The sequence below is a fragment of the Heteronotia binoei genome, chromosome 14 (genome assembly GCF_032191835.1).
Source record: "Heteronotia binoei isolate CCM8104 ecotype False Entrance Well chromosome 14, APGP_CSIRO_Hbin_v1, whole genome shotgun sequence".
Classification (NCBI taxonomy): domain Eukaryota; kingdom Metazoa; phylum Chordata; class Lepidosauria; order Squamata; family Gekkonidae; genus Heteronotia; species Heteronotia binoei.
In genome coordinates, this window is record NC_083236.1 from 70,741,188 (window position 1) to 70,765,319 (window position 24,132).

The following is a 24,132-nucleotide window of genomic DNA, read 5'->3' on the forward strand; positions in this document are numbered from 1 at the left end:
CCTGTGAGGTGAGTGTGGCTGCCCTTTCAAGGATAGAGTCTCGGAGCAGCCTACAATCTCCTTTCCCTTCCTCCCCCGCAACAGACACCCTGTGAGGTGGGTAGGGCAGAGAGCTCTGACAGAAGCTGCCCTTTCAAGGACAACACCTACGAGAGCTATGGCTGACCCAAGGCCATTCCAACAGCTGCAGGTGGAGGAGTGGGGAATCAAATCTGATTCTCCCAGATAAGAGCCTGTGCACTTAACCACTACACCAAACGGGCTCTTACCCAGACTTGGCACTGCAGCAGTTTACATGCACGCGTCCAGCAACAGTTGTCCAAAGAAGTGGCTGCAGAGACTGACAAAAAGCTCCTCTCCTGCCGCCACCAATTTCCAGAGTCTTGAAGGCGCTCCTGGGTTCTGGCTCTTTTTCCACCGCTTCAGACAAAGACGGCTGCCTACCTTGATTGATCTACAGCAACCCATCTCAGTCACTCTGGGGGCAGTCAGAGAAATACAGGAGGTCTGGAGACTGTTCTCATCCAGGCTCCCTGGCGTGCTTAATCCTTGCCCCCCCCCCCGCCCAGAAAGTACGTGCCTTTGGGCAGGGAAGGGAAGAGTGTGAGAATGAGAAGCATCCCAGCTCTGGAGCCAGTGGCCCAGACAGGAGGGTAAGTGGCAGCGTGGGGAGGGGCGGAAGAAACACAGGAGGCAGATTCTTCTTCAGGAATTTCCTCTTTAGAACACTGCCATGATTCATGCACCCGGAGGCATTTGGAGCCTACTGGGTCACTCAGCAAAGGCAATCTCCAGTACGGGGGAGTGGTCAGGCTGCCAGACCCTCTGGCCCTGGAAGCTCATTGGTTGACTCTGGGCCAGTTGCATCCTTCAGCCTCACCTACCTCAAAGGGTCGTTGTTTGAGATAAAACAGAGGGAGAACACTGCAAACCACTTTAGGGGCATTCTACCGGGGGGGGGGGGGAGCGGAGGGCCCAAATTAAATAAACATCACAGTTCTTGTTTTTCAAGATGCCGCTGTTGTTAGTTAATTGCAGCTTCTTTCTTGGCTTTTATCTTTTGAAAAACCCTAATTCTAGGAAAAGAGCCCTGTGGTGCAGAGTGTTAAAGCTGCAGTACTGCAGTCCCAAGCTCTGCTCACGACCTGAGTTCAATCCCCGGTGGAAGCTGGGTTTTCAGGTAACCAGCTTGAGGTTGACTCAGCCTTCCATCCTTCCGAGGTCAGTAAAACAAGTACCTGGCTTGCAAATGGGAAAGTGTAAATGACTGGGGAAGGCAAGGACAAACCACCCCATAAAAAGTCTGCCGTGAAAACATCGTGATGTGACGTCACACCAGAGTTGGAAGCGACTGGTACATGCACAGGGGACTACTCTTTACCTTTAATTCTAGGAAAGCATTCTTCCAGCTCCAGACCTTGATTTAACCTGTCCTCTGCTCTTCTTCTTCAGGAATTTCCTCTTTAGAACACTGCCATGATTCATGCACCCGGAGGCCCACAAGCTCTGTTATTTCCTTCTCCCCTTTCCCCTTTCCAAGGCCCACAAGCTCTGTTATTTCCTTCTCCCCTTTCCCCTCTTCAGCTCTGCTGCTGGTTCCCTGCCTCCTGTGCTGTCAATGCCTCCCCCCCCCCCACTAACAGCAGGCCTGGCACGGAACCCAACTTATCCTTAGCTGTACAGGCTGCAAAGTTTCCCCCCAAAAGGTGGGGAAAGGCCACAGCAGTGGTTGCTGGGAATGCTCCAGGGAGCCACAAAAAGCGAGGGACTCCCAGTGGGCACGTGGGTCACTACCTTCCAGGAATAGTTTCCCAAAATGCAACGAATCAGCTTTCTTTTAAAGACCAGGCTCCTCAAGCTTATGTTGCCTTAAGAGGAAAAGGGGGCAGCTGGCAGAAAAAGCGCTTCTTCCCATCCCAACCCCCCATTCCCACAGAACAGATTCTGGGGCAGGCTGCAGACATGGCCTTTATTATGGACTTGCCTCAAGAGTGAAGAGGATACAGGTCAGGCAGGGAAGCGTCACAGGGCCGGAGAACACACCGCAGCTGCTGGCTCTTCACCGCTTCCCAGAAGGGGCCAGCAGCAGCTTCTGCTTCCGCTTCCCAGCTCTCAGCACTGCTGAGTCTGGGCACGTGGAGGACACCCGGTCCTTTCCCCTGCTGTGGCCCAGGCAGGCAGCACAAGGCCTCCCCCCAGAGTCAAGCGGCATTCCCGCATAACATGGCACGGGGGACTCCAGGTGCCATTTGGCTCAACAGCAATTCCGGGACATTTCCAGCGGCATCGCAAATTCATTCAGTGTGGACAAGGTCCTTTGCTTTTCAAATGATGCAAATTCTCACTAGGAGCCCTCCTCTCCCAGCCCCGCCCCACAAATCCAGCCACCATCTTCAGTATTTGTTCACAAAACAGCGTCTGTAGCCCCCACACAGTTTCAGAGAAGGCGAATGAGCAGAGAACACCACATTCTTCCTTGTGAGTGTCTGTGCATTTTCTCTCTCCTCCACACACAGTCCAGAGAGCCACTGCAGTGTGGCAGTTCTGGTGCCAGACACGGCTCTGCGACAGCCCCCTTCAGCTCCCCACACAGCCTAGAAGCTTGGGGGGGGGGTTACCTGGGGCCAGTCTCAAACACTTCACCTAGTCTACCTCACAGGCTGAGTGGAGAACGGTGGCCTCCACTGGGAAGACAAGGGGGGAACCAATACAGTAAATAATAAATAAAAGTGTTGCCTTCTGGGCCAGCCGTCTCCCCCCTAGCTCTCGGCTTCCCACAGACAACTCCCAGTGTCAAGTGCAGGGCAGCAGGAGGGCTGGGGGCTGCCTGCCCCCCCAATAAAAGCCTTTGATTATTCTTCCTTTGTGTAAGAGCGAACGAGGGAGGTGGAGCATGCGTGTGGGAGCAAGTGAGACAACAAGGAGGCTTCAGGTGTGGGGCAAACACTGCAGGGGGGGAGCAGAGCAGCATCTCACCTGCCCTTCCGCTCACTGGTGCAGAAATAACAGCGAGTGGCGAATCAGCAGCAGTTCCAGGCTCAGGTAAAGCAGCTCTTGAAGCCAAGAGAGGGCTCCCCCTGTCTCCCCTCTTTCAGGCCTGGCAAGGTGCACCTCGTAGCATTTAAGTCGGCGCACAAAGCATGTGCCCCCCCCCTCAAATAGTGCACAGGATCTGGGGGAGGGGAGGGGAAGCTTGATCAGGTGAGTCGTCTTCTCGTTTTGCAAGAAGGGCCGCCAGCAGCCCTTGCGACTCACAGGAGGCGAGGAGCAGAGCGGCAGAAGAGGACCAAGACCGAGGAAGCGGCTTTGGCGACAAGGGCAGAGGGCGGGGGACGGCTGGGCTACTTGCTGAGGGCCGGCCCATGCAGAGACTCCACGTAGGAGAGGGCGCTCTGGAGAGAAGTCAAGCAGTAGCCCTCCTCGCCGATCAGGTACCTGGCGGGGGAACAAGAGAGACCACGCTCAGTGCTGCAGGGGAAGGGGGGGTTGGCTTCTGCCTCCCCCTCTGGCAGGGCCTTGGAAGTGCTGCAGACTCTTTTGGCAGCTGCTGCCTGAGAAAAGGCATGAGACCAAACCCTCCCTTTGGCCCTAAAGATAGCCAGACTCCTGGAAGGCATTGAAAGAAAAGAAGATATTGGATTTATATTCCACCCTATACTCTGAATCTCAGAGCAGTCACAATCTCCTTTATCTTCCTCCCCCACAACAGACACCCTGTGAGGTGGGTGGGGCTGAGAGAGCTCTCCCAGAAGCTGCCCTTTCACGGACAACTCTGCCAGAGCTATGGCTGACCCAAGGCCGTTCCAGCAGCTGCAAGTGGAGGAGTGGGGCATTAAATCTGGTTCTCCCAGGTAAGAGTCCGTCCACTTGACTGCTACACCAAACTGGCTCTCGGGAGAGGGAAGGGGGCTGTGTATGAGAGGAGCGACGGGAGGCAGGTCCAGAGGAGGGTCAGCCAGTGAGGCTTCAGTTCCCTCCAGAGGGGGAGGGGCACTTCATTTGGGGAGAGCTGCGGGGGTGAAGCTCTTCCAGGCACACTCACAGGGCTGCCAAGAGAGGCTTCCAGGAGGAAGGGGGCCAGAAAAAGGTGCACCCAATCCTGAGTCATTCTCCTTGACTGCTACAGAAGCCGCTCATGTGCTGCCCCCAAACTCTGTCCCCTCACCTGTCGTGTCGGATTAAGTCCTGCCCGTCTCCTGGGTTGTGTCTCGCTCAGATGCCATCAGGGGCAGGCCACGTAAGCAAAGCTGCAAGGATGAGATGGGGGTGGGCCCACCTCCCTCCCTCCCCCCAACCACCACAGCAGGCAAATGAAACTACAAACAGGAAGAAGACGGGGGCGGGTGGTGCTGCCGTTGGCTGGCTGTGACACTCTGGCGCTGTTCCTGTACATCTTCAGCCAACTGGAGGGGAAAAGGCTCTTGTTCCTGTGTGAAGGCTGAGCACACCAGATTCCCCCCTCCCCTTCTCCTTTTTGAGGACTCCACAGCAAGCCAGATGTGCTCGGGAGGAAGACAGCTGATACCCTCCACCTGCTCCGTGAATCGGAGCCAAGACCCCCACCCCACCCTGAGGTTCCAGGGGCAGGTTTTGTGCCTACAAGAGTTCCCATCCGGTTCCCAGCAAAGCCAGTGGCCGGCTGACAACAGAGATTCATCTCACCGCTTTGCGGCCCAGGAAGAATCAGGAGTGGGCAGGAAGCAAGGAATGGGATCCTGCCCTGAAGTGCTGAGGAGGAATAACTGAAATGCCCTCAGAGGGGAGTGGAACTCGGGGGGAGAAGAAGAATTGCAGATTTATACCCCACCCTTCTCCCTGAATCGGAGACTCAGAGCAGCTTACAATCTCCCATATCTTCTCCCCCAAAAACAGACACCCTGTGAGGTGGGTGGGGCTGAGAGGGCTCTCACGGCAGCTGCCCTTTCAAGGACAACTCTTGCCAGAGCTATGGCTGACCCAAGGCCATTCCAGCAGGTGCAAGTGGAGGAGTGCGGAATCAAACCCGGTTCTCCCAGATAAGAGTCAGCACATTTAACCACTACACCAACCTGGTTCATGGAAGGAGACTTCCCACTCCGCCACTGGACACCACTTCTAAGCTGTGGAGACTTGTGAGCAAAAGTTCTACTTGGCATTAAAGTTGTGAGTGAGTGATTTGGCTGCTGCATAAAATAGTTTTGCTCTGGGACAATCCTTCCTGAGGCTAAAAAACTGCGAGCCCGCGGCACAGAGTGGTAAAGCTGCAGTACTGCAGTCCAAGCTCTCTCAGTTCAATCCCGGTGGAAGCTGGGTTCAGGTAGCCAGCTCAAGGTTGACTCAGCCTTCCATCCTTCCGAGGTGGGTAAAATGAGTACCCAGCTTGCAGGGGAGAAAGCGTAGATGACTGGGGAAGGCAATGGCAAACCACCCCGTAAAAAAGTCTGCTGTGAAAACATCGTGATGCGACGTCACGCCAGAGTTGGAAACAACTGGTGCTTGCACAGGGGACTCCCTTGACCTTTTTACTAGCTCACATGACCTCAGCTGAGAGGGAACACTGTGACCCCCCCAAAGGCTTCGAACAAATCATTGAAGCTTTGAGAAGGATGGCCTTCTTGCCCCTGCCCTTGAAGAAGACGCCACCCGAAGGCTGCTGACGGACCCTCCCACCCTGCCCTGTCCTGCCCACCGCCTACCCTTCATGGATGAACTCCTCCAAGGCGGCACACTCCGACACCAGCTGGGGCAGGCTGCTCTTCAGCACCACGTAAGACAGGATGGGAAGGAGGTCGTCCGCTCCGCTGCGGGGAGAAGGCGGAAGTCAGCTCTGGCTTGCTGGCCTAAACAGCCAGTCAGAAGCTAGCTCAGGATCCCCAGTGCCGCCCGCCCCAGCAGAGGCAGGTGATGGTCCAGCTCTGGAGGGGAGAGCAAAGACTTGTGCTGCCAGGCACCACCTGGGGGGGGCAGACAAAGGCTTCAGCCAGAGAAAGGAGCAGCCTCTTCTCCAAACTGGCAGCACAACCAAAGAGCTCCAGCTTCGTCCATCTGGAGGTGGCTGAGGAGACCTCAGGAAAGCAGAGCCCAAGAAGGGAAAGTGGAGGGGCAAATGAAGAAGATGATATTGGATTTATACCCCGCCCTTCACTTTGAATCCTGAGGGGACCCAGGCCCATCCTTTCAACCCCTCCTTCCAACTGCATGGCCCCTCCATTGGAGGGCCCCCGATCTGTCCCCTTTGCTCACCACCGCTCTGAACAAGTAGCCTTGCTGCTGGTCTTTTCACTTTCCCCTCTCCCCTCCCCTAACACAGCGTGCAGAACAAGGGGGGGGGTAGCTTGTGGAACTCAAGGCAGTTTACAGTGCTGAAAGCCCAGGGCCACCAAAATGGGTGGCCCCCCAGCCCCCCTAAACAACAAATCCTGGTGCAGGCCCTACCAAACATGAATTCCTGGCTAAAGGCCTGTCTGAAGCTTAGAGTGGCTCACAATCTCCTTTACCTTCCCCCCCCCCACACACACACACAACAGACACCCTGTGAGGCAGGTGGGGCTGAGAGGGCTCTCACAGCAGCTGCCCTTTCAAGGACAACCTCTGCCAGAGCTATGGCTGACCCAAGGCCATTCCAGCAGGTGCAAGTGGAGGAGTGGGGAATCAAACCTGGTTCTGCCAGATAAGAGTCTGCACACTTAACCACCACACCAAACTGGCTCTCTAGAATGGAAAGGGACTCCAATAGCCCTCGGTAGGGAGAGCTGGCCAGCTCGAGTGGCCCATGTCCAAGCAGCCCTTGGCCTGCCCTCCGCTCCTAGCAGCCAAAGACCCTTCTTCTCTCCTGCAGCAGCCTGGCCGCCCAGCCCTGGCAGGAGGCCAGCAGAGACCCTCCCCCTCCCGAGCAAGGTGGGGCTCCTCATTCAGCTCACTGCCTGCCTCGCCTCTGCCCACGTCTCCCTCTTCTCCCTGCCTTAATGCCTTTGACAGGCCTCGCATCCCGCTCCCTGCCCCTGGGCTGCTTTGCTGGGAGGGGCTCTGCTTCCCCTTCTGCTGCTTCTGGCCGGGTCACTGGGGCAGATCCCAAGCCCTAGAAGGGGAAGGCTCAGCCTAGCCCCGGCAGCCAGCACCCTCGCTCTGGGGCAGGCACAGCAGGGAGTCCTCCTGTCAGAAGAGATCCATCAAGGCCAAGTGCCTTGCAGGCCTGCCTGCTTACCAGGCAGAAAGCCTGACTCTGTGGCACGGCTTGCTGCTTCTGCTGGGAAGGAAATGCTTCCTCCGCCACATGGCAGACACCACCCCGCATTTACTGTTTCTGTCAGGGGGGGGCTGCAATAGAGAGCCGGTTTGGTGTAGTGGTTAAGTGTGTGGATTCTTATCTGGGAGAACCGGGTTTGATTCCCCACTTCTCCACATGCACCTGCTGGAAAGGCCTTGGGTCAGCCAGAGCTCTCTTATCTGGGAGAACCGGGTTTGAGTCCCCACTCCTCCACTTGCAGCTGCTGGAGTGGCCTTGGGTCAGCCAGAGCTCTTGTAGGAGTTGTCCTGGAAAGGGCAGCAGCTGTGAGAGCCCTCCCAGCCCCACCCACCTCACAGGGTGTCTGTTGTGGGGGAGGAAGGGAAAGGAGATTGTGAGCCGCTCTGAGACTCTGAATGGCGAGTGGAATATAAATCCAATGTCTTCTTTTTCTTCAATACTCACATGGCAGCAGATGCTGGCTGGGACTTGCCCTCTCGGCCCCCCCAGTATTCTTCTGCACATTCACAGATGACGCGCAAGGCCCGCACTGCAAAGGAGGAAAACCCAGGGTGTGATGCTGGTGGGAGGAGGGGGCAAGACTTTGCATGAATGGCTTCGCTCCCAGAATCCCTGACCCCGTCCCCATGGCTCCCTCCACTGCACTGGGCTGGGAACTGGGGCAGAACCGCTCTGTTTAGTCCACTGTTGAGTGCAGGCAGCTGCTTTGCAGCCCACGAAGTGAAGCCTCAGCTAGCAGAGGCTGAAGGAAGGGGAGGCTTGCCAAGGCTTGTGTTTGCTGTGCGGCTGCTGGACCCAAACAGGCCAGGAGGGAACTGCACAAACTTTCACCCTGCAGCTGATGGCCCCAAACTGGCTTCCTGGAGAGAGGGCAGGCAGGCAGGCTCATGGCCATGCAGGGAGCTCCTCCATCTTGGGCGCTGGCAGCCAGGGAGACTGGAGCAAGGTGCAGTGCTCATGGTGGGATTGCTGGCTGCAGACAGCCATCAGTGGGACACGCAATCCCTTCTGCTGCAAAGAAGTTTCTAAGCCTTTATCCGTGCCTGGATTCTCCACCCACAGGGCTCCCTTCTCAAACATTGCCTTCCCTTTAGATAGAGCAGGGCGGCATTTTACAATGCAAAATGGGACAAAGTTAAAATCTAACAGCAAAATAGTGTAATAAACCAACTGAAAAAACATTTGGTCTGGATAGCATTTGCGTGGGAGACCAATAAAAGGTAATAAAAGTTGCCTGTTAATTGCTCTCGCTAAAGGTCTAGGTAAAACAAAAGGACTAGGAATACATGACCTTTTGTTTTACCTAGACTTGTAGCAAGAGCAATTATGTAACTGGTCTGCTATCCAGACCAAATGGTCCTTCAATTTGTTGATTACACTCTTTTGCCATTGGATCCTATTCCTAACTTGTGTATCACCAGCTATATGTAATTCTGCTCACTGTGCCCCATACCCTCATCTGAAGAAGTATGCATGCATACAAAAGCTTACATTCTGAATAAAACTTTGTTGGTCTTAAAGGTGCTACTGAACTCCTACTTTATTTCCTTCCCTTGTTGAGGAGGCCAGTGTGTGTGCATGTGTGTGAACATAAGAAGCCGCCTTATGCTGACTCAGACCCTGGGTCTAACAAAGTCAGCACCGTTTACTCAGACGATTTGGCAGCAGCTCTCCAGCATCACGAGCTGAGGTCTTTCCCATTACCTGTTACTATATTCTCTAACTGGAGATGACAAGGATTGAACCTGGGAACTTCTGCCTGCCAGGCAAAGGCTCTTCCACTGACCCACAACCCCTCTCCTCTTCTACCTCACTGGAGGGAGACTCAGGCTCTAGCAGCGGGAGGGGTTGAACCATCCTGCAGCCTGGACTCAGAATGCAGGTGAGCTAAAGGCGCTGCAGGGGACTCTCCTCCCCCAACACACTGACAGATCTGGGCTCCATATATGCAGGCAGCATCAGCAGGCCTCCCCCCGCCCACAGTTATGGTTTGGCTTGGGGACGCAGCCCCTCCTTATGAAGCAAGCAACCCTGCCCAGCCCAGAGGGGAGGCCTCACCAATGCAGTCCAGCTTCTTCTGAGGGCAGGTCCCCAGGGGAATCAACATCAGCTCCTGCACGGCAGCACAGTAAGGGTAGGAGCCGATCCCTCTGGGCAAACTGCCATGGGGTAGGAGCTTGGCAGAGATGCCCATTTCAGAGGGGGTAGTGTTCCTGTAGAGCTCCATGCTCCTGGTGAGGGCCACCTCCCGGGTTTTGTAGACATTCCTACACAGGCCAGGGGGAAGGGAAAACAGAGATACTGAAAGTCACAAGATAGGGTCACTGCACTGGACAATCCCAATGAAAGCTAAATGCCTGCCGAGACACATCTTTACAGCATTCAGCACACTGTGCAAGTTAAACTTCCCCTCTCCTTCTCCGCAAAGTCAACTGCCTTTCCCTTTTAACTCAGCGTGAACAGCGTCTGGTTAACTCCAGCACCCCCCACACGAAAATGCTGCAGAAACATCGGCTGCTCAGATGGGCAAGCACACGCCCCCCAGCAGACACTAGGCAAAACTGCCCATCGGGCTACCAGCCAGATGGCACCTCTTACCTGTACACGGCCAGAAGCGGGGTCCAGAGGGGGGCGAAGAAGGCTTCTTCGAGGCGGGCCACACACTGGTCCTTGGAGGCAGCCATGTTGAGGCCCTCAAAGGCCAGCAGCGTCAGGGAGAGCAGTCTATCTGGGGAGAGACAGGTGTTGGGCTGAGCCGGCTGTAAAGAAGCCCCAGGCCCAATCAGTGAAAGCCATGGTCCTGGACGAAGGTGGCCTGGCCCAGATCCCCAGTGGCCTTTTTGGCCTGCCCATCTCGGGCTGCAGGTGCTTTGGAGGAGACACCAGCCTCACGGGGAGCCGGGCAAACAGAAGGCATCGAAGCCACAAGGTTCTGCAGGGGCAGGGACCTGGGTTTGGGACTCTAAGGCAGCTCTAAGGTCCAGTGCCCATTTTCAGGCTTCAGGGGCAAGCACTCCGATGAGACAGAGCCACCCTCGTGGATCCGGAATGGAAGAGCCAAGAAGAAGAAACGGCAGCTGCATGATCCAGGCGCTTCTTGTGGAAGGCCCAGCAGGAAGAGATGCCTCACACAAATACGCCTCTTGAGGCAGAGGTATTGCTACGTCTTAAAAGAAGGGGTTTTCACAGTGGCACCTTTCTTGGCACCTGCCAAGTGTTTTCAGAAAGTGCGGCTTTTGCCCAGTGAGGCTTTTGATTGGCCTTGCAGCTTTAAAAAAAAAAGTTGCTTTGGCAACAGCTGCCACCACAGCACACGAGCCATGTGATTGAAGGGAAGCTGCAGCATTTTGTGTCTGGCCCTACCTCTTGGGGCCATTGTTTGTGGCAGCCATTTTGTCGCCGGTCCTGCCCCGAGGCAAATGTTTGTGGCAACCATTTTGTGGTTGGCCCTGCCCCCTGAGGCAAATGTTTGTGGCAGCCATTTTGTGGCTGGCCCTGCCCCCTGAGGCAAATGTTTGTGGCAGCCATTTTGTGGCCGGCCCTGCCCCGAGGCAAATGTTTGTGGCAACCATTTTGTGGTTGGCCCTGCCCCCTGAGGCAATCGTTTGTGGCAGCCATTTTGTGGCTGGCCCTGCCCCCTGAGGCAAATGTTTGTGGCAGCCATTTTGTGGCTGGCCCTGCCCCCTGAGGCAAATGTTTATGGCAACCATTTTGTGGCTGTACCAAAATCCCAAAGGTGCCTGCAGGTTCAAAGAAGTTGGGGCCTTTGCCTTAAAGGGTCCTAAAGCATGGGAAGGGGCGGGGAGCATCTTTATAAGGATTCTGAATTCCGAAACATGTACCTGGAACAACTTTTCCTACCTCCCAAGCCACTGCCCACCTCAGCACCTGTGCCTCCAAGCCTGCTCCATCCCGCCAGGCACTCCGTGCCCAATTCAGCCCTCACCGATGGCATTGTGGATGTCCTTCACCACGGCCTTCAGCTGCTCTTGCTGGCACGCCTTCCGCCCTGCTGGTGCCTGGGAGGCCGCAGGCCATACCTCAGAAGTGGCCAAGAACTGCTCCAGGTCTTCGAAGGAGCTCTCCCGATCGGCCAGGGGGGACACCGGCTCTTCCGGGGGGAGGCTGTGTGCCAGTGGGTGGGGCTGGCTCATGCTCTGGTCCTCGATGAGGGGAGTGCTGGAGAAGCTGTGCCGGAGGTTCAGTTTGTTGTTTTCCTGGACGGAGAACATGGAGTGCAGGCTCTGGGAAGAGCGCAGTCTTGGGCCCTCAGGGGTTGGCGCCAGGAAGGCCTCGGCATCCAGCGAGGAGGAGAGGGACAGCCCACGGGTGACCTTCCCAGGAATTCTCCGGTCTGCCGCACTCCGGTTCACCAGTGGGTAGATGCGGTTGTAGACGGAGCACTGCAGTTTCTTCAGCAGCTGGCAGATGGGGTGATCGGCAAAGCTAGAGCGGGGGAGGGGAGGTGGCACACGGGGCATCAGGACAGGAATTGAGGGCTTTTTTTGTAGCAGGAACTCTTTTGCATATTAGGCCACACGCCCCTGATGTAGCCAATCCTCCAAGAGCTTCCAGAAGGCCCTGTACTAAGAGCCCTGTAAGCTTTTGGAGGATTGGCTACATCAGGGGGTGTGGCCTAATATGCAAAGCAGTTCCTGCTACAAAAAAAAAGCCCTGGGTGTATCAACACAAAATGCTCTCTCGCTCTCTCTCTCGTGAAGGATGCTCACATGGGGGAAAGCGTGCTTTATTTTTTTTAAAAATTACTTCATTTCTAGCCCCCCCCCTTTCTCCCCAATGGGGGTCCAAGGCAGCTAACATCACTCTCCTCTGCTCCATTTCATCCTCACAACAACCCTGCAAGGTAGGTGAGACTGAGTGTGAGTGATCAATCCAAGGTCAACCAGCAAGCTGCCAAGGCAGAACGTGGATTCGAACCTGAGACTCCCAACTGCTTATATTAGCAAACTGTAAATCTGGGCTACTTTTGAGAAATGTGTTAAAGCAAGTTTCTAGACCTCTTGACTGCCCATGGTTTAAATCTAGATCTGGAAAACCATCACACAGCTGCACGAGTTTCTCCCAACTGTCGGGTAGCTGCCAAGAACAGAGTATGCCCACGCCTCTCTGAGCCGACCGGGAGCAGGGATGGTCCTGCTGAAAGCCTCCCGCCCCCCTCCCGTGCCCGCCTTTCACGCCGACCTCCCAGGCCTGCTGCTCTCCAACTCAGCCCTCCAGCACCCCAAGGCTTTGCCACAATACCATGAAGTCCAGAAGGGCAAAACTGGCCAGTGAAAGAGCTGAGAGGCTGCAGGAGAGTCCCTGGTTCCCTACCTGAGAAGATGGGAGATGAGTTTGGGCACCAGGGACAGATCATTGGGGTCCTTTTTCAGCTGGGCCTTCCAGAGCCTCGGCCACTCCTGCGCAGGGAAAAGGAGAGAAGCCCCCCCCCCAAGACACACACTCTGTTCAGGCCAGGGTTCCACCCAACCTTATTTTGTTTCATTTTATTGGATTTATATTATATTATTTGATTTATACTATTGGACCTTCCTCCCAGCCAGAATGTTCTGATACTCGCTTCATGGGGGTGGGATCCTGAAAAGGCCCCCAAGGGCCACAGTAACAGCCAGCTCTCCTCCCAACTGGTGAGGCTGGCAAGGATTTCAGACTCAAAGGGCCCACGGTGTAGAGCCTGCCCCCCAATTTGGTCCACAGCACCACAACATTTCAGGCCAGAAGAGAGCACCAAGAAAGACCTTTCTCTGGCCACTTCCTGGTAGAGAAGAGGCCACTGGGCTTTTTCAAACTCAGGGGAAGGCAATTTCCACAGGGTTGGGTGGGGGCGGGGAGGATGAGTCCATAACCACAGACCCTTTCTACCATTTTGGAAGAGACCCCGCCTCCGTCCTGCACCCACAGCCATTTCTCTCTGCATGGCACTCCCACCTGTCCTGTCCAGTAATGCTTGACTCTTGGGGGCACATGGCATTTGGCACCCACACTGAAAGGGCTTCTGCCCGACCTGCCTCCAGAGCCACCCTGCACGTACGTGGTCTTGCTCATACTCCAAGATGGCGGCATAGATCGCCCGCTGCTCCTGCTCTTCTGGGGTCAACACCGCATTGCTGGAAAACCTCCTGAGGGAGGGAGCACACGCACAGAGCCCAGGGTCAAGGGAGACACAGGCGGTGGAAGGAAAAGCCCCTCTGCTCTCTGATGCCCCTAGAGAAGACCACCCCCCCGCGCATGGCTCACTTGCCTGTTGGCGGCCTCCTGCAGCCTCAGCCGGCGCTCCTCCATCTTCCTCTGGAGCTGGGGCAGGCGGCAGTGAAGGTTTCAACAAGAAACACCTTCCCCTCCTTCCCAAAGCACCTCTGATGCCCCTGGGGGCTCTCACAAGGTCAGCACCCTCAACATCCCACCTGTGGGCATTGTGGCCTCGCAGCCAGGGGACACACAGGCAACCCAAAGCGGGGTGGGGAGGCTCCCACCTGCTGGCCCCCAGCGTCACACTAGGGTTGCCAGGTCTGGGCTGGAAAATACCTGGAGGCTTTGGGGGTGGATCCAGGAGAGGGCGGGGTTTGGGGAGGGGAGGGGCCTCAGCATGGTCCTCCACCCTCCAAAGCAGCCATTTTCTCCAGTGAAGATGATCTCTGCCAGCTGGAGATCAGGAAGAAGAACATATTGGATTTATATCCCGCTCTATACTCTGAATCTCAGGGTCTCGGGGCGGTCACTGAGCCTGCTCTGGTGGGGAGGGCGGGATATAAATCCAATAAACTTAAACAATCTCCTTTACCTTCCTCCCCCACAACAGACACCCTGCGAGATGGGTGGGGGCTCTCCCAGAAGGTGCCCTTTCAAGGACAGAGTCTCAGAGTGGCCTACAGTCTCCTTTCCCTTCCTCCCCCACAACAGACACCCTGTGAGGTGGGTGGGGCTGAGAGAGCTCTTACAGCAGCTGCCCTTTCAAGGACAACTCCTGCAAGCGGAGGAGTGGGGAATCAAACCCGGTTCCCCCAGATAAGAGTCCGCACACTTAACCACTACACCAAACTGGCTCTCCCCAGCAGGACCAGATCTACATGTTTTTTGAGAGGGGGTAAAATTAAAAAATGACGCCCCCTTATGGGCCATTCTATCTTATGGTCCCACAGAATATAATGGGCTCCATACCAATTTGGCGCCCCCCCTCCGTTGGCACCCAGGGCAAGCACCCCCCTCTCTACCCCCCCCCCCCCCCTAGATCCGGCCCTGCTCCCCAGGCCTCACCTGGAGGCTGAGGAGCACACAAGAAAACACTGCATTTAATACTTATACACTATATATTCCTACATTACTTTTAAAATTTGTTCTTTCAAGTGCAGTTTATGTTACAAGCTAGTACATTTGACAGGAAAAATATATACTTAAAAAGTAAAGCATGAATATGTAGTGTATAAGTATTATATGCAGTGTTTTCTTGTGTGTTGCTCCATCTCCACTGCAGTTTCTGGGTGTTGCTCACCCACCTGGAGGCTGGCAAGCCTACACCACACCCACCTAGACAAGCTGAGAAGGATCCCTACAGAGAAGGGGACCTTCAGAGCAGATGGGTCTCTCTTGAATGGGAATCCTACCAGGTCAAGCTTCACAGGTCCAATAGAAAAGAAAAACAGGTGGAGGGACTTCAGCGTCTGAGAGGGATCTCCCCAGGCCGTGGAATCCAGGCTTCCAACCCTCCTGCCCTCTGCAGCACTTCCTTGCCCTGCTGGCACGCCCTCCCCCTCTTCAGAGTCCCCTGGCAAACATCAGACGGGGCCTTAGTCTAGATTCAGGTGAGCACCCTAGCCCCCCACACCTGCAGGGCAGCTTCTCACCACACTGACCTGCTTTGCCAAAGGCAGAAGAAGAAGAAGATATTGGATTTATATCCCGCCCTCCACTCCGAAGACTCTCAGAGCGGCTCACAATCTCCTTTCCCTTCCTCCCCCACAACAGACACCCTGTGAGGTGGGTGGGGCTGAGAGGGCTCTCACAGCAGCTGCCCTTTCAAGGACAACCTCTGCCAGAGCTATGGCTGACCCAAGGCCATTCCAGCAGGTGCAAGTGGAGGAGTGGGGAATCAAACCCGGTTCTCCCAGATAAGAGTCCGCACACTTAACCACTACACCAAACTGGCTCTCCAGTTTGACTTTGACTCCCTTTTGGCTTGAGGCTTCCTGGGCAGCAGGAAGCGGCTGTTCTGCTGTAGAAGATGCCCTTGCAATGGCTTGGAAGTTCCCACGCCAGGCCCAGGCCCTTCCTCTGTGCCAGCTACAACAGCCCAGGCCTTTGTGCCCCCAGCGTTGCTCCCCGTCCTCTCTGCAGCTTCCCAGTCACTCCACATTCTTCTTGCTTCTTGCAGATCTCAGTACAGCAAAGGCCAGAAAAGGTTACAGACGGCCCCCGCCCCCCTCTGCTGGTGAAGGCTAAAAGGGCCTGGGAATAAACATGCAGCCACAAGAGGTCTGTCCGGTGGTCGAACCACACAGCAGCACTCAAACGGAATGTCTTCCCACCAACACAGCACTTCAGACTTAGAACTGGGTCTGGCTCCAACAAGGACGGCCGAGACGCAGCTCATGAGCAGAAAAGGATACTGTCTCCTCCCGGGCTTTGGCAATCACCAAGTTCTCCATCATCTGCCGCTGCAGGGAAAGAGTCTGCGGGGCAGAGAGGAAGCCCGTAGCACCAGCTCTTTTGACTTGGACTTAAAGGGCAGGAGAAAAGGGGCTCCAAAAGACTCCCCCCACTGGCCCAGGGGAGGAAAACGTCTGCTCACCCGCACTGGCCCAGGGCTGGGACTCAGAGCAACAGCAAGAGGTGTGAATGAACCAGCCCCGGGCCTTGCCTTCCCCAGGGAACATTCCCTGCCCCATCTCTGCACCTTTCAACATGGGCACTGAGCGAGCCTCACATCCTAGCGCAGACCCACAGCCCAGTCCCCCTCCACACTTGCCAGAGAGGTCTTCTGCATGGCCTGACTGGGGTTCAGCCGTGCCAACCGGGCCTCGTAGGCAGCCTTCAGCTTCTGGTTCTGCAGCGATGCTTCCTCCAAGGGGGTGAGCTCCCTGCAAGGGCACAAGAAGCTCCTGAAGGGGCCGAACGTCCCCTGGGACACCCAAAGGGATGCCCTGTCCGGTTCAGATCTCTGCCAGCCTGATAAAGATGCCCCAACAGCGCCACACTCACTTTTTTGTACTCCGCACTTCAGTCGTCTGCAGCTTCTGAAACATCTCAGGGGGCAGGAAAGGGGACAGTTTCCCCCCTTCGTCCGAGAGCACCCGGCGGTGCCGGCAGACAGGAGCAGGGCCTGGACTCCTCTCTGTTGACAGTTTCACCTTCACCCTTCCTGGAAGTGAAAATGCTGAGCCAATCAAACAACCCTGGAACCTTTCCAACCACAGCCCTGAAAAACGAGTCCTATGCCAGTGTCTACATAATCCCGGTGGCTGCCTTGCCTGTCCCTCAATTTGGGCAGCAAGATCAAAGAATCGGGCAGGGTGCCAACTGCAGGCAGGCTGAGGATGGACTCCACCCCTGGTTGGTCAGAAACGGATGTCCACTTCAGCGTTCAGTAGGAATGCAACAGAAAGGAGAAGGCTGCTAAGCAGAGGAGCCTGATTGGACCATCGTCCCCCTTCATCCAGCCCATGCTTCCTGTAACCCTCCTGGTTAGAGACTGAACCTGAGCCACAACTGCTCCCCAGTCCCGGACAGCAGTCCCTGGATGGCCCCTCTTCCGGGTATGATGGGCAGACAGGCTCATGGGACAAACTGATCCCCCCAGCTGCGATGAGTCCAGCTGCCGCTTTCTAATGGAGAACCCACCCACCATACGACCTAAAAATCACCAGTCGATTGTTGCTTTGTGTAACTCGAGACTCACATCCTCATGGCTGCAAGCATGAGTCTCCATCTTGCAAAAAAGAAAGAAATTCTAATCTGACTCAGAGCCCTGGAGCAAGGAAACCACTGAGAGCGTGCAAGCCTGTTTGCCTTTTCCAGGGGCAACATTTGGAAACTGAGATCTGGCACCTTTAGGTGTGCATGGGGGTGGGAGATATACATAGACTGGGCCTTCACTGAATATTAGCCTGATCCTGCATGCCGAGGAAGATTAGGGGCTCTTCTCTAAGAAGAAGAATTGCAGATTTATGCCCTGCCCTTCTCTCTGAATCAGAGACTCAGAGCGGCTTAAAATCTCCTATATTAGAGGTGGCCAACGGTAGCTCTCCAGATGTTTTTTGCCTACCACTCCCATCAGCCCCAGCCAGCATGGTCAATGGCTGGGGCTGATGGGAGTTGTAGGCAAAGAACATCTGAAGAGCTACCACTGGCCACCCCTGTCCTATATCTTCTCCCCCCACAACAGACACCCTGTGAGGTGGGTGGGGCTGAGAGAGCTCTGACAGAAGCTGCCCTTTCTAGGACAACTCCTGCGAGAGCTACAGCTGACCCAAGGCCATTCCAGCAGCTGCAAGTGGAGGAGTGGGGAATCCAACCCGGTTCTCCCAGATAAGAGAGCTCTGGCTGACCCAAGGCCATTCCAGCAGCTGCAAGTGGAGGAGGGGGGAATCCAACCCAGTTCTCCCAGATAAGAGAGCTATGGCTGACCCAAGGCCATCCCAGTAGCTGCAAGTGGAGGAGGGGGGAATCCAACCCAGTTCTCCCAGATAAGAGAGCTATGGCTGACCCAAGGCCATTCCAGCAGCTGCAAGTGGAGGAGGGGGGAATCAAACCCAGTTCTCCCAGATAAGAGAGCTATGGCTGACCCAAGGCCATTCCAGCAGCTGCAAGTGGAGGAGGGGGGAATCCAACCCAGTTCTCCCAGATAAGAGAGCTCTGGCTGACCCAAGGCCATTCTATCAGCTGCAAGTGGAGGAGTGGGGAATCAAACCTGGTTCTCCCAGATAAGAGAGCTCTGGCTGACCCAAGGCCATTCCAGCAGGTGCAGGAGTGGGGAATCAAACCCAGTTCTCCCAGATAAGACAGCTCTGGCTGACCCAGGGCCATTCTAGCAGCTGCAAGTGGAGGAGAGGGGAATCAAACCCAGTTCTCCCAGATAAGAGTCCGCACACTTCACCACTACACCAAACAGACAGCTACAGCAGCAGGCTGCATCCTCTCCTTGCCCCCTGGACTTCATAGGAGGCGCAGACAGGTGTCTAGCAAAGAAAGGGCCATTTTCTGTCCGAAGATTGGGAACAGCACCAGATGCAGGGCAAGCAAACTGCACTCAGCTTTGGCCTGCATACACTTCTTGCCACCACAAGCACATTTGTCTTCAAAGTGCCCCAAGACTGTTGTGCCAGTTTTGCACTCACCCAGTTTGGCAATGCTGCTCTTGGCTCTCTCCAGACACTGCTCCGCCACTTTCAGCATCTTGGCCGTGTCGGGCATCACCACGTCACCTCCATCTGGGGGGAGGGCAGGGAAAGTTGTGTACTTTGGCCTGATTGCAAGCAGAAGCAACACCCACCCCTAACAAGACCGGAATGGAACATCCTAGGCCAAGCTCATGGCTTTCTGCCAGGTGCATACAGAAGAAGAAGATATTGGATTTATATCCCGTCCTATATTCTGAATCTCAGAGTCTCAGAGCGGACACAATCTCCTTTACTTTCCCTCCCACACACACACACACAACAGACACTCTGTGAGGTGGTTGGGGCTGAGAGAGCTTTTACAGCAGCTGCCCTTTCAAGGACAACCTTTGCCAGAGCTATGGCTGACCCAAGGCCATTCCAGCAGCTGCAAGGGGAGGAGTGGGGAATCAAACCTGGTTCTCCCGGATAAGAGTCCGCACACTTCACCACTACACCAAACTGGCTCCCACCAGGCAGAGGTTCTTCCAAAGACCCCCTCTCCAAGAACCTTTACTGACATGCCAAGGCCTCTGGCTGGGAACTCCTGCTTACAAAAGATGAATTCTGCCATGGAGCCCCATCTTCCCCGCTGCAAGTTACTCCTCCCACAGGGGCTGCCACTAGAAGAGGGCAGAAAGTGGGTGCCTTCTCCCTCTACCCCCTTCACCCTGGCAAGAGCAAGCCCAATACATTCAGCAAACCTTCTCAGGACAACCACAAGTGGCAAAGCTAGGGAGGCCTAGAGCAACTAACACAGGCCCTTTCCAGAGCTCTCTCTGTTTCAGAGTAACTCTCAGTAGCCAGAGCCACAAAAGAAGAAGAAGATATTTGATTTATATCCCACCCTATACTCTGAATCTGAGTCTCAGAGTGGTCACAATCTCCTTTACCTTCCCCACACACACACACAAAAGACACCCTGTGAGGCGGGTGCGGCTGAGACAGCTCTGACAGAAGCTGCCCTTTCAAGGACAGCTCTGCGAGAGCTCTGGCTGACCCAAGGCCATTCCAGCAGCTGCAAGTGGAGGAGGGGGGAATCAAATCCGGTTCTCCCAGATAAGAGCCCGCACACTTAACCAGGACACCAAACTGGCTTTCTGCTTGCTCAGGCCGACTCCCTCAGGAAGCAGCCCTGCCTGCCCTGAGGCTGCAGCAATCCCTGAAGAGCCACATGGATAGGAGAGCAGAAATACAAGCCACAAGGCACCGTGTTCAGAAATGCCTCTGCAATCTGTTGTAGCAAATATAACAGTCTCTATAAGAAAGTTTCAAAAGTCTTCATAAAGTGTTCTGCAATTCTTTCAATATGTAAATCAATTACCCTCGCATTCGTAAGGCACTGGACCTACAGTCTTAACGTCTGAAACAATCCACAGTCTTTAAATAACACTTTCACTGGTCCCCGTGCAGGCAATTAAAAGTGGTGCAGTTTACAAATCTCATAATATACATACACAGCAACAGGAAAAACCGGTATGCTGGTCCTGTTTTGCTGGCCTCTTTTTCCAGGGTTATTCAAAACCAAAAGAACTTCAGACTTTCGTAAACATGAGCCCTCTGCAGTATTCATATAAAACAATGGAATATTTCAGATGCTAAGACTGAACGGTCCAGCGCCTTAAATATGCGGGGGTAATTGATTTACATACCGAAAGAACTGGAGAACATTTTGTTAAGACTTTTGAAACTTTATTATAAAGACCTTTATATTGCTACAACAGACTCAGGAAGCGTTTCTGAGCAGGGTGCCCCGCGGCTCGTCTTCTACTGCCCTGAGGCTGCTGCTAGACAGGGCTGAAATAGGCACATTGTGACTAGAGTTTTCCAAAGCAGTCCTAGGTAATTCTCTTCCTAATAACCTGCAAAAGACTTCACAAGGGTCCAGTTATTCAGAGCCAGCTCAATGAGACACACACACCTGCCGCTGCATCAGCCACAAGAAATTGGTGGCCCTGCTCAAAGAATGCTCTTTGCTAGTGGGGCTCCCTCATCCACCCTGGGCTGTACCTGCTGCAGTGGCTGCTTCTTCCAGCAAAGCCTGGGAAATGAAGCTGATGCTCTTCAGGTACTCCACATAGGCCTCCTACCAACCAGAGGGAGAGACAGACAGAGGGTTGGACATATGAAGCTGCCTTCTACTGAATCAAAGTCAGTCTTGTCTACTCAGATTGGCAGCAGCTCTCCAGGGTCTCAAGCTGAGGTTTTTCATGCCTATTTGTTTTTTAGTTGGAAATGCCAGGGGTTGAACCCGGGACCTTCTGCTTACCAAGCAGATGCTCTGCCACTGAGCCACCGTCCCTCCCCCATTCTGTTGCTGCTGGACCTGCAAAAGCTTGGCCACTTACAGGACCCACAGGGCACATGGCAGCAAGCATCCTTTAGTGTGGCACCAAGAATACTGGGCAGGGGTACCTCTGAGGTAACAGGTTACTTCACCAGCACCACTAAAGCCTGTTTACACCCTACTTTCCAAAGTATCTTTCCACTGTTCTTGTCTCTGCCATTTTATTCTCACTACAACCCTGTGGGGCAGGTTGACTGACTGAGCATGAGCAGCCCAAGGTCACCCAGTGAGCTTCAAGGGCAGGAGTGGAGATTGGAACCTGAGTCTCCCACATACCAGGCCAGCAGTCTGAACCCCTGCCCCACACTGGCTGGCCTGGGCCATCAGGCGTCCCCAAGCGAAGCCTGAAAAGCCACAGGATAAAAGAAAGTCCTTCTTCACCAAAGGATGATTAACATGTGGAATTCACTGCCACAGGAGGTGGTGGTGGTTACAAGCACAGACAGCTTCAAGAGGGGACTGGATAAGCATATGGAGCAGAAGTCCATATTAGCCACAGCATACTGTTGGAACTCTCTATCTGGGGCAGGGATGTTATGTCTTCTTGGTGCTGGGGGAGGCACAGTGGGAGGGCTTCTAGTGTCCTGGCCCCACTGACGGACCTCCTGATGGCACCTGGGCTTTTTGGCCACTGTGTGACATGGAGTGTTGGACTGGATAGGCCATTGGCCTGATCCAACAGGGCTTCTCTTCTGTTCTTGCAGTGATGCTCTGTATTCTTGGTGCTTGTGGGGGGGCAGTGGGAGGGCTTCTAGTGTCCTGGCCCCACTGATGGACCTCCTGATGGCACCTGGGGGTATTCTGGCCACTGTGTGACATGGAGTGTTGGACTGGAGGGGCCATTGGCCTGATCCAACATGGCTTCTCTTATGTTCTTATCTCTGGGGCAGTGATGCTTTGTATTCTTGGTGCTTGGGGGGTGGCGGCACAGTGAGAGGGCTTCTAGTGTCCTGGCTGCACTGGTGGACCTCCCAACGGCACCTGGGTTTTTGGCCACTGTGTGACATAGAGTGTTGGACTGGAGGGGCCATTGGCCTGATCCAACAGGGCTTCTCTTCTGTTCTTGCAGTGATGCTCTGTATTCTTGGTGCTTGTGGGGGGGCAGTGGGAGGGCTTCTAGTGTCCTGGCCCCACTGATGGACCTCCTGATGGCACCTGGGGGTATTCTGGCCACTGTGTGACATGGAGTGTTGGACTGGAGGGGCCATTGGCCTGATCCAACATGGCTTCTCTTATGTTCTTATCTCTGGGGCAGTGATGCTTTGTATTCTTGGTGCTTGGGGGGTGGCGGCACAGTGAGAGGGCTTCTAGTGTCCTGGCTCCACTGGTGGACCTCCCAACGGCACCTGGGTTTTTGGCCACTGTGTGACACAGAGTGTTGGACTGGAGGGGCCATTGGCCTGATCCAACAGGACTTCTCTTGTGTTCTTATGACTGGGGCAGTGATGCTCTGCATTCTTGGTGCTGGGGGGGAGGCACAGTGTCCTGGCCCCACCGATGAACCTCCTGATGGCACCTGGGGGTTCTCTGGCCACTGTGTGACACAGCGTGTTGGACTGGAGGGGTCACTGGCCTGATGCAACGTAGCTTGTCTTATGTCCTTGTGTTCAGGGCAGCAGAGCCTGTTGAGTTAGAAAGGCAGCCGAAGGCGCAGGCGGGAGGAAGTGAGAAGCGAAAGCCGCTGGGGCCGGTCGATGGCTGGCTGGCGGGCAGCCAGGAGGGCTCCGGGAGCCACTGGGGCGGGGGGGGGCATGCCGTGCCCTGCAGGAGGTGGGGGGGGTGTGGTGTGCCGCCAGGGGGCTCGTGGGGCTCCGCGGGGCGGGGAGGGGGCTAGCGGGGAGGCGGTGCGCAGGGTCCCGGGTCCCCCCTCCCCTCCCCTCTCTGCAGCAGCAGCAGCAGCGGCTCGCACGGCCGTCCCGGGCAGAGGGCGCAGCGTGGTCGGGGAAGCAGCCCCGGCCCGCGAGCCGCATCCCGCCCCCGCAGGCAGCGCCGCCCGCCCCCCCACCCCGGCAGCCTCACCCGCGGCCGGTCTCCGGCGTCCAGCTCCAGCGCGCCCTTGGCCAGCTTCATGGCCCCCTGCAGCGGCCTCGCCCCCGCCGCCGCTTCCCCGCCCGCAGCACCGGCAGCCGAGGCGGCCATGGCTGGGCCGGAACCTGCCCGCTGCTGAGCCGCGCCCGCCCGGCCCGGGAGAAGTGGGGACGAGACCGGGGTGGTCGGACGGCTTAGGGCGACGGAGCGAGGGCGGGCGACGCCGGGGGGGCGGGACTCTTGCCAGGCGAGCCCGGACCCGCCTTGCCATTGGCCAGGGGGCGGGGATTGGCAGCCCTCCGGGGCCGTTTTGCCTGGGTCAGAAGCGGGTCGGCGGGAGACTTCTGCATGCTGGCGGGGGCCGCTGGGGGGCGGCTGAGCCTCTGCAGGGAACAGGACGGGCGGCCTCGCCGGGCTGGGGGCTCCCGGGGTGCAGCCTTGAGCTTTCAGCCTGGAAGGAGGAGGACACGCGCCTGGTCTCCAACACCCTGGCTTCTTCCTGCACCCTGCAGCGCCCGCCTGCCTCTTCTGCATGCGGACTGGCCACGGTGTCTGCTTGCGCGATGGCAAATGGGCTCCCTTAAACATTAGACATTAGATATATGTTCAAAATGTTAGTCCTTTTAGTAGCTTGAAAATATATTAGAAGTTCCAGTATTATTACTGTCTCTCTCGGCTTGGCTTCGCCAACGAAGATTTAAGAAGGGTGCAATAGTCCACGTCTGCTGCAGGCTCGCTGGTGGCTGACAAGACCAATGCGGGACAGGCAGGTCCGGCCACAGTGGCTGCAGGGAAAAGTCTGATTTAGGGTTGGTGCTGTAGCAGTGCGATTCTTCCTCAATCTCCTTTTGTCCTCAAGACCAGCTATGCGTGCGTTCTCAAAAGAAGAAACAGCCTGGTGGATGGTGTGCCTCCATGCTTTGCGATCTGAGGCTAGGTCAGACCACTGGTGATGGTTGATGCGACAGGTGCCAAGGGATTTCTTCAAGGAGTCCTTGTACCTCTTCTTTGGTGCCCCTCTATTTCGATGGCCGGTGGAGAGTTCGCCATACAGGGCAATCTTGGGAAGGCGGTGGTTTTCCATCCTAGAAATATGCCCTGCCCAGCGCAGCTGCGTCTTCAACAGCAATTACTGTAATGTA

General features: G+C 55.6%; 1 protein-coding gene across 1 annotated transcript; it reads right to left on the minus strand.

Moving 5' to 3' along the window:
- Positions 1 to 1,955: 1,955 nt before the first annotated feature.
- VPS9D1 (VPS9 domain containing 1) lies at positions 1,956 to 23,145 on the minus strand. The gene is made up of 15 exons (XM_060254473.1): positions 22,982 to 23,145; positions 20,626 to 20,701; positions 18,577 to 18,669; positions 16,442 to 16,601; positions 16,209 to 16,320; positions 15,850 to 15,912; positions 13,488 to 13,540; positions 13,278 to 13,365; positions 12,560 to 12,645; positions 11,172 to 11,671; positions 9,824 to 9,953; positions 9,284 to 9,492; positions 7,670 to 7,754; positions 5,676 to 5,780; positions 1,956 to 3,435 (listed from the first exon to the last, which is right to left on the minus strand). Exons 1-15 carry the CDS (start codon positions 23,099 to 23,101, stop codon positions 3,342 to 3,344), a joined length of 1,974 nt encoding a protein of 657 aa, XP_060110456.1. The 5' UTR covers positions 23,102 to 23,145; the 3' UTR covers positions 1,956 to 3,341.
- Between the last annotated feature and the right edge of the window lie 987 nt (positions 23,146 to 24,132).